This window comes from Mastomys coucha, unplaced genomic scaffold (genome assembly GCF_008632895.1).
Source record: "Mastomys coucha isolate ucsf_1 unplaced genomic scaffold, UCSF_Mcou_1 pScaffold11, whole genome shotgun sequence".
Lineage (NCBI taxonomy): Eukaryota > Metazoa > Chordata > Mammalia > Rodentia > Muridae > Mastomys > Mastomys coucha.
Window position 1 is genome coordinate 3,757,454 of NW_022196893.1, and position 10,477 is coordinate 3,767,930.

Here is a 10,477-nt window from a genome sequence, read left to right on the forward strand (position 1 = left end):
GACACCGCCCTGCACACCTACACCACAGCAGGGACACCACCCTGCACAGCTACACCACAGCAGGGACAGTGCCCTGCACACACATATCACAGCAGGGACACCGCCCTGCACACCTACACCACAGCAGGGATACTCCCCTGCACACCTACACCACAGCAGGGACACCACCCTGCACACCTACACCACAGCAGAGGGTATCTTCCCATGAAAACAGATGGGCCCCAGAGCATTAGGCACCGTCGAAAGGCAGGTCTGATGGGGAAGCTGCAGAGCCTCTTCTGATGACCTGACTCTCCCGGATGGAGGGAACACTACAGTGAGCTATCTCACAAGCTGCAAAGAAACTATACGTGGGCTGAATTACATAGACAACAACTGAACCCCAGAAATGAGGCAATGTCCAATATCAGTAAGAAAGATACTTGGGGAGAAAGCTCAATTAAGGCAACGTGGGAAGGCAGACAGTACAGGGCCCTAGAACGGCACAGCACCCTCACCTGTGGTTCTGGAAGCCAGCCAGAGGCTCCAGGAGGCAGCAATGGCCAGAAGAGCACTTAGGGGCTGTCAAGCTCTGCTTGTTCCACTTCCATCTAGAGGACCGTTATAGGGATATCCAGGCAGGGAAAACCCACAGAGCTGTGATCTGAGGACCCGAATTCCAGTCCCCACACGTATGCCACATGTTGGCACTCACAATTTACACAATGAGCCCCAAGGACAAGGAGCCTCCTGAGGTTTGAACGCAAAGCATATCTATAGCCACTGAGTTGGGAGAATGTGGAACCTTTGGAAGATGGGAGTCACTGGAGGAGTGGTCCTTGAGCCTTGTAGACTCTACTTCCTGTCCTGTCTGTTTCCTGTACTGTGAAGATGTGTGGAGGTGAGGCCTGACAGCTGTGTCACCTGCCACCATGTCTCCCCATGATGCACTGTAGACCATGAGAAAAAAAAAATCCTCCTTCCCTTAGGTTGCTTCACGTCAAATATTTGGTCAGGAGACAAAGTAACAAATGCAGCACCTAGGCTGGAGGCTGGGAAGAGGAAGGACCTGTTAACAGAGGGATAGCCAGGAGAAGACGTGAGGGTAAGCAAGAGGGAACGTGGGAAGGATGGCTAAGAGCGGAGATAGGTACCCACCACCAGCATGGAGCTGGAAAGGACGACTCAGCACTCCCCGAGCTACACCCAAGGCTCCCTGGGAAGAAAAAAGGACAAATTCACTCACCCTGGTCAGACAGGAAGTCCAGCATGGTCTGCAAAAGGAAGGATAGGTGCCTCACAGACAGTGCGGGGTTTCCCATCCTGCGGGAGGCATAGACCAGCTCATGCAGCAGGCGCATCTGAACGGCAGCCCAGCCTCGGTGTGTGCCTGTGGTAAGGGTCACAAAACAGGTACTCAAGGTCATGTGTGAAATGTGGCAGCTGACTGACAGCAACCTCAACTATCCACTCAGACAGACAAATCAATTACCACCGCAGCCACAACCCTTCCCCCGACTGCTGCCATGCCCACCCCACCACCCAGCACCATCCCCATCCCCACGTACAGTGTTGGCAGAGAAGAACATTGTTCATACATTAAGAATGTCTCTGCCTGGGGACAGAGCTCAGTGGTAGAACACTTGCCTAACATGGGCCAGGTCCCAGGCTTCACACCCAGTATAGAAAGAAAACTAAAACAGACAGCCTTACACTATACTTTCTCTCTTCTATGAAAACGTGGCTTCAAAGCATCCCACTAAAATGACTGTGATACACTTCCAGGAAGATTGTTCTAGTGAATTTGAGTAATGGAGAGAGAGACATTTTCTCAAGAAGTGATGAACCTGGATGAACCATCAAGATCAACAATCAAGGAGATTACTCTGAAAGCCACACTGCTCTGAGGCATAGTGGTGGAGAGATAACTACATAACAAGGTCACCCAGGAACCTTAAAGCCCTCCTTCCCAAATGGCCCAGTGCATTTGAAAGTAGGAAGACTGGTTACACAGCCTACTTGAAAGTGCTTCCTTAAGAATCCTATGAGTCTGGCTCCTTAGGGCAACAGGAACTAACTGGACAGATTTTTCCACCCTAAAACCTTTCAGAAAGAAGACGTGGACACGGGGGTCCCTCATAATGTTATGAGCCTCTAAGGGGCACAGACAGGCAAGCTGGGGAAAATTTTAAGTATAGTCAGACATGTTGCAGGTCTGCCATAGGCAGAGGTACCTGGCAGCCTCTGTCAACCTCCCTAGGGACACATACACAGACACACACATACACACACACATACACACACACACATACACACACACACACTCGCACCAGGAATCCAAACACTGGGATGTAAGAACTCTCACATGAAGAATTTTTTTAATTACCATACATAGTGGTATCTTAAAGGGTTTTTTATTTTGTTTTTAGGTTTATTATCTTATATGTCTGTGTTTACCACGGAGGTGAAAGAAGGGCGGTCCATTCTCCTGAAACTAGAGTTACAGACATTTTGAGTCCCCATGTGGGCACTGGGAACCAAACCAGGATCCTCTACAAGAGCAGCAAGTACTCTTAACTGCTGAGCCATCTCTGCAGCCCCCTTAGGACGCGATGTCATATATGTTTAGTTTTTGTTGATCCTCCATACCCTGCTCTCGCCCCATCTCCCTGCCTGCCCTCTCCACTTGTATATTCCAGCCTCAGTACCCCATGTTCCATGTCACATGTGTTCTGTTACTCCGCTATTTGACTTCTTAAAAAAACCTCCTTTTCCCCTTAACCTTGGCCTTTGTAGTTTCCTGAAATCTACCTACACTCCTGCATATGTACACATATGGAGTAATTAGAAGGCATGGGCTACCTATGAAAAAGAACGTGTGCTGTGTGTCTTCTGAGCCTGGGTTACTTCGTTTAATACTTTCTAATTCCATCCATTTTTGTTGTTGTTGTTGTTTGTTTTGAGGGGTTTTTTTGTTTTTTTTTCTCTCTCTCTTTTTTTTTTTTTTTTTTTTTTTTTTTTTTTTTTGTTTGTTTGTTTTTCGAGACAGGGTTTCTCTGTGTAGCCCTGGCTGCCCTGGAACTCACTCTGTAGACCAGGCTGGCCTCAAACTCAGAAATCCGCCTGCCTCTGCCTCCCAAGTGCTGGGATTAAAGGCATGCGCCACCACTGCCCGGCTCCATCCATTTTCTTACAAATGACATAAAGTGTATTATTCTTTCCAGCTATACAGCATGAAACTGCATGTGTGTAGTGCATTGTCCTTATCTGTCATCAGGTGGTGGGTATCTAGGCTGGTCTATTTCCTTGACATTGTGAACAGAGCAGCAGCAAGCACAGATATGCAGGTAATTCTGTGCTACGATATTTTATATATATGCCAGGAGTGACAAACCTGGGTTATATGGTAGTTCCTTCTCTAGTATTTTGAGAACCACACACACTGATTTCCATAGTGGCCACACCAATTTACATTCCCACCAAAGAGTTCCTCTTTCCCCACACCGCCCCCCAGCATTTGCTGTTGCCTCTCCTGAGTGGCACGACATGGAGTGTCAAAGTGGTTTTGACTTGCATTGCCCTTCTGAATGTGGATGTTGAACACTTTCCAAAATATTTACTGACCATTTGTGTTTCTTCCAGCAACCCTGCTCAGATTGTCAGCCCATTTCTGATTGGCTGCTTCAGTTTGCTGTTAAAATTTTTGAACCTTACATATTCCAGATCTAAAGCATAGCTAGCAAGAGTTTTTACCCATTCTATAGACTGTGTCTGTTTGCCCTGATGACATTTTTGTTTGCTACACAGAAGCCTTTTAATTTCATGTTATCCATTTGCCAACTTCTGAGGTAACTCCCTTTGAGTTGGGGTTCTATTCACAAAGTTCTTGCTTATACCAATAACTTAACAAAATTTTCCTGTTTTCTTCTAGCAGTCCCAGTGACTCATTCTTTGAGATATTTGATCCACTATGAATTAATTCTTGTGCAGGATGAGAGATGTAGCACTAACCCTGTTCTGAGGGTGGTCATCAAGTCCCTGCAGAATGATTTGTTGAATGGGCTCTTTTTCTCAGTGTGTGTGTTTGACACCTTTGTCAAAAGTTAGATGCCCATAGCTGTGTAGGTTTATTTCTGGGTCCTTTATTATGTTCCATTGATCTACATGTCAATGCCTATACAGCACCATACTGTCTTTGTCACTATGGCTCCGTAGTAGAGTTTGAAGTCAGATATTGTAATGCCAGTATTCTTTTTCCTAGGATCACTTTGGCTGTCTTTTCTGTTCCTGTCTGAATTTTAAGGGGTTTTTTTCCTAGCTCTGTAAAGAATGTTATTAGAATTTTGATGGAAAATAGCACTATAGAGACTTTAATGTATACACTGAATTTGCCCTCTACACCCAAATGTGATCTCAGCACTTGAAAGAAGGTCAGGCACTCAGAACCTTAACACTGCCCCCCAGTGACTGTCATCAACCAGAATGGTGAGTCCCTGCTTAGCCAACACCCAGTTCATAAAAACACATATAGGTGGATTCAGGCTCAGGCAAGACAGATGCTCACTGGAAACCTCCAACAGCTCATAAGAGTTGCAGTTAGCACACACTTCCTGAGAATCTAATGCACTAATGCATGAGAGAGTGTCAGGGGGATAGGGGTGTACACTGTGTGTGGATAAGCCCATAGGAGGTGCAGACGCTGCCGAGTGGTGTGGGCAGTGGAGGGCAGATAACATGCCACATGAGCTAGGGCAGGCAGGGGAGGAAGTTGCAACAGGGAAATAATAGCCCTAACTTGTCACAAAGCTGTGAGCAGCCCATTTAAAGTGCTTTAGCCATTTATCCTAGCTCCTCAATAACTGCTAGCTGATAAATGCTAATATTATGACTCAATGAATGTAATGTGTTTAACACACAGCATCAGCCTCTGACTCTGTGGGGTGATTAATGATCCAGACTGCTCCATTATTGCACTGAGCACAAACCCTCGATATACCAGAGCTCTACCGCTGTGGTTATTGGGTAAAATTACCTTCTTGTATGTCAACACCCACCCCCACTCCTGCATCATAAGCCCTTGAACCTGAAGACTGTCTGGTGTTTACTATAATATCCCCCAAACAGAAGCCTGTATAGACTCAGGCGCCCGGTCGGTGTCAACTGACAAGAGGAACAAGAAACACACATTGCCTGTACTACCTGGTGAGCATAGACCGCCGATCTGTGTGTGCATTCTAACCTCTGCCAGTTTGCCTAAGATGTCCCGTGCAACTCCTGGCCCCTGCTGGCCTTGTCTCCCACCACCTTGTCCTTCACAGACAAGGTGTCAGATGGTAATGGGCACAGCAGGGGCCCTGGAAAGCTCACGATTCTGTTTCCTCAGTCAATTCCTCATTGCGTTGGCAGCAACAATGTATCTTACTCATCCAAGAATCCTTAATGCCTGGCAAGAGGCCTGGTGCATGATGGGTACTTAACTAGCATGTGGGTCAAGATGACAGCCTTTTGCCAGAAAAATCCCCTTCTGTTTCAGATGTGCATATGCAAGTATGTAAGCATGAAGTGGCATGGCTCCAGGGATTCTCGGGGTGCAGGGCTCTCTTCTGCTGTTTTCTCTAGTCCCTGTATATTTAGGTTACTCCATAATCACATATCAATTGAAAACCTGGAAGCCGCCCCAACACCCACACAAACACCTCCATAGTACATCCTAGGATGTGACATATCTTCCAGAAACTTCCTGGAATATACAGTGGTGACAGCATCTTGCACCCATAAGGAGAATGGTGAATGAGACACATCCCTGCCATGTTTCTATCTGGTCAAAGGGGCTAGGACCAAACACTACAACAGAAGAAAATTTTGGGAGGGTTAAGAGTCCATGTCATGCTGGGCAGTGGTGGCACACGCCTTTAATCCCAGCACTTGGGAGGCAGAGGTAGGCAGATTTCTGAGTTTGAGGCCAGCCTGGTCTACAGAGTGAGTTCCAGGAGAGTCAGGGCTACACAGAGAAACCCTGCCTCGAAAAACCAAAAAAAAAAAAATAGAGTCCATGTCATGACTAAGCTAGTCATATCTTCAAACAGCCCCAATTCTCATTCATCTCAACCAAGAACTCTTTCTCATGTAAGAAATCACTGACTATCACTTGATTATTTTTCCAAATGGGTAATGCTCCAGTTACTACCATGGACTCACATGAGTAAGACCTCCCTCACACCCCAGGGTGCGGGGGCCGGACTTGCTCCACAGTGAGCCCAGTGCACATGGTGCCTCCTCTGTGGGCCAGAGTCCTCCTATAAAACACTGAAGCTTTTGTGAAGACAGGTTTGCAGTATTTGGCTCATGACAAAACTCTCTACGATCTTGTCGTCATCGAAGTTCAGCATTCAGGCTTTGACAGCTGTCATTCAGCAAATCAGTTCTAAGGCTCCTTCAGAAAAGCTACTTAGCAACATTTACTCTCTCATTCAGGAAAAGGCTGAGCAAAAAGCAAGATGTAGAAATCGTCTCACACAGCAGCACAAATAGAAGATGTGGTCCCGTACACAGAGCACATGAGCTCAGAGCACATGAGCTGGGTCGAGCCTCTACAGCCAGCCGGTGAGAATGCTCAGCTCACACACAAGACAGAAGCCGCTTCTAAACCTGAGAGACCTGACAATCTGGCTTTTATTCACGAGTACAGGGTTTTGGTAGATTTCCATTTAATTCTCTGAGAAACGTTTGAAGTGGAGATGGGGCTTACAGTGGTTTTTATTGTCTAGAAATGCAGCCAGCTGACACTTGCCGTTTTAACTCTATTGGTTCTCACTTCTTTCATGAAATAATGGCAAATGTACCCTCCCAAAACAAAAGTCCAAGTAAAAAGGACAGAATCACCTGAATTTTTCAAAATAAGTATGTTCGCTCTCCAACCTTGCAAACGGCAAGGGACAAATACAGTAACCGACCACAGCACTGTGCTTCCTGCCTGCTGGGTCCAGCCCTTCATCACTGGATTCACAGGATGCAAAAGACAAAGGGACTGGCATTGTGGATCTGGCAGAATGCTGGAGAGGTAGTGTTGAGTAATCGCAGGAAGTGCCAGAGGAGGAAGGGCAGGCATTCCGGAGAAGGGTAAACAAAGGAATTCCATCTAGGTGGAAGCAAGGTTGGAATTCTCAGAAAACACCATCCAGCTGGAGGGTGCCTAGGAGGCCAGGCAGGTGAGGACAAGGGGAAAAAGAAAGAGCTAGCAAAGACCTCAGACTGCTGTGCTCTCAGATAGACCCTGTATAGAAAGACAGACTTAACACAACACTGAGTGTGGCTTTGCACAAAGCCCAAGTGATTTTAGCCTGAAGCCATCCTGGAGTAAAGTTCAAAGATGCCAAGGGAAATAAGAGAACAGCCATCCATCTTGCCTGGAGCCCCCTGAAAGCACACCTGATGAAGGTCTTATTCACAGGGCATGTCTCAGCGTCTTAAAGTCACCTTCCCACCTTTCTAAAGTGATCATTTGGTGCTTCAGAAACCCTTCTTCCTCCCTTTCCTGGTTCTACCCTTAGCACATCAAACCACTCCAGCACACAGCAAAGTCAGCCTGGACACTCAGCGGCCCTTTTCTCTTCTTCCAATACCTCTAAGTCTCTGATTGTCCCATCGCCTCTGCGCTCATCTCCAATAAACACCATCAAGCCCACAGGAGGGCCACACCAGTAATGGACTTCTGCACAGCTGGATGCTAGCCTTAAAGGCTCTTGACACTCAGTCCATCTTCTTATAGCACTTTTATGCCATCCTGGGGAGAGGTCAGACAACTTCACCTAACCCTCCCATAAGCCAGTGTCCCCAAGATCCAGACACAGAGAGCATGAGGTAACTTGGCCAAGCTTATACTGTCTTCGATAATGGCATCCTGGGCTTCCATCCCTTCACATGTGTGATGCTCACAGTATCTCCCACTATCAGAAACAGGTTAGTCACATCAAAACTATGTTTAGTAACTATCGGAAACAGGTTAGTCACATCAAAGTATTTCCAAGAGGCCATCCACTGCCTTGATGTGGGTCAGACAGGTGCCCTGAGCATGTGTAGCTGCAGGCATGAGGCCTAGCAAGGCCTAGCAAGGCCAGACTCACCTAGCCCTGAAGTGGGCAAAAGCCAGGCAAACACAGCTCAGGGGCCCTGCACAGACCATCACTCTGCATGGCAGCTGCTCTAAATCCTACAGAAAGAACAGGAAATAGTACTTCGATGTGAACAGCTCCTTTTCTGTAATATTCAAAACAGGCAATATTTTTTTAACAAAAAAAAAAAAATCCCCAACTGCCATACTTAACATAAAGCTACAGTAACTAAGGCAGCGTGGTTTTGGCAAATGGACAAACGAAACAACTGATAGAACAAAAAAAGAGAATGCAGAAATACACCCACGTAAGTACAGTCAACACAGCTCTGACAAGGAGCACAGAGACCCAGCAGAGCAAGATGGGCCTCCTGGCAGACCAGCCTGAGACAAAGGATGGCCACCAACTGGGCATTAAATCAAGATGCTAACTGCGGACTTCACAAATAGTACACCAAAATGGACCTCCAATAAAATGAAAACCTCTCTAGAAGGTTCTACATGTTTATAGAAACTCTTTGGGTTCTATGAAATTTTGCCCTACAGGTTGATAAGTGAAAAGGGTGGGTGGCATTTGGTATAGTAACAGAAGTTTAGATATAGCTCCAAAGCCACTGCCCATGATAAAAAGAGCTGATGAAGTGGATGCCATTAAAACTAAAAACTGGTGTTTTACAGATAAGCTACCAAGAGAATGGGAAAACAAGATGCATGCTGGGAGAAAATATTTGTCAAAAATATCACTAAAGGACTGTTCTGCATATTATGGAAGTAGAGAACAAAGACCTGTTTTTTAAATGGGATCACCAGAGGAGACATTCCAACCACAGATAAGCATAGGAAGAAATGCCCAATATACTTGTTAGACAACTATAAATTAAAACAAGATTCTACTGCATACTATACACAGTCCAGAACACTAATGGTACTATTCTGGCTGGGTTTGTGTGTCAACTTGACACAAGCTGGAGTTATCACAGAAAAAGGAGCCTCCCTTGAAGAAATGCCTCCATGAGATCCAGCTATAAGGCATTTTTTTTCAATTAGTGATCAAGGGTGGGAGGGCCCATTTTAGATGGTGCCATCCCTGGGCTGCTGGTCCTAGGTTCTATAAGAAAGCAACATCCCTCCATGGCCTCTGCAGCAGCTCCTGCTTCCTGACCTGCTTCAGTTCCAGTTCTGACTTCCTTTGGTGATGAACAGGAATGTGGAAGTGAAACCTGAATAAACCCTTCCCTCCCCAGTTTGCTCCTTGGTTATGATGTTTGAGCAGGAATAGAAACCCTGACTAAGACAGGTACCAAATGATAGCCAGGACACTGAGCAGTGGTAACTGTCACCTACTGCCTTTGGGAGTGAAAAATGGTACAGGCACTTGGGAAGACAATTCATCAGTCGCTTACAAACCTGTACAAACTTGTACCATATGAAACAGCAGCCGTGCTCTTGGACATTGACCTGGCAGGTGAATGTATCCACACAGAATCTTCCCATTGGCTGTTTATGGCTGCTGCATTCATGAGAGTCCACCTCTCAGGCAACCAGGACATGTGAGGTGAGTATTTACATGCCTGATACCATTCTGCAGAGAGGAAAGGTGTGGAGACCGCGAAAGGATGTGTGACTGCAGGGGCCCGGGCAAAGAGAGTGCAGGAGATCTTCAGCAAGGGACAACTACTTCATGTGACTCTGAACGGATGGATCCATATCACCAAACACTGGTCAAAACCCAAAGACTGTCCGGCACCAAGAGCGACCCTGATGTGAGCTATGGACTTTGGGGAAGGACAGGCTCTACTGGGTCATCAGTTGTAGCAGATGCCCCACTAGTGGAGCCTGCTAGCTGGTGGGCAAATCCATGCTTCTGTGGAGGAAGGGGATCCCAGAATTTGGCACTGCATGATCAATTTTTCTGTGGGTCTGAAACTGCTTTTAAAAATAATGGCTTTTTCTAAGATTTACTTATTTTTATGTATGAAAGTGTTTTCTGCATGTATGGATGTACACCATATGTGTGCCTGGTGCCAGTAGAGTGTAGAGGGAGTGTAGGATCCCTTGGAACCGGAGTTACAGATGGCTGGGGGCCATTATGTAGATGCTAAATAAACCGAATTTATTTGGTCTTCTGCAAGAGCAGCAAGTGCTTTTAACTACTGAGACATCTCGTCAGCCTCATGCCTATTTTTCTTTAATGAAAGAAAATCATAAAGAGGAAAGTGAATTGATGAAAAAAAATAAAAGTCTTGTATGGTCTGTATTTGTTTAAGAAGGGCCAGGAGAAGGGCCAGGAGAAGGGCCAATGGGATGGCTCAAGGAGTGAGGAAGCCTGCTGCCAGGCCTGATGACCTATGCTTATCCCTGGGTCCTACAGAGTGGAAGGAGAGAACA

General features: G+C 46.3%; 1 protein-coding gene across 3 annotated transcripts in view; it reads right to left on the minus strand.

Annotated features, from left to right (window-relative positions):
* Trappc9 (trafficking protein particle complex 9) overlaps positions 1-10,477 on the minus strand; it is a 466,270-nt gene that overhangs the window by 405,937 nt on the left and 49,856 nt on the right. For all 3 annotated transcript variants that reach the window (XM_031345566.1, XM_031345557.1, XM_031345575.1), the window contains one exon: positions 1,226-1,369. In XM_031345566.1, the coding sequence (XP_031201426.1) occupies positions 1,226-1,369 (144 nt within the window). The remainder of the gene's footprint in view (positions 1-1,225; positions 1,370-10,477) is intronic.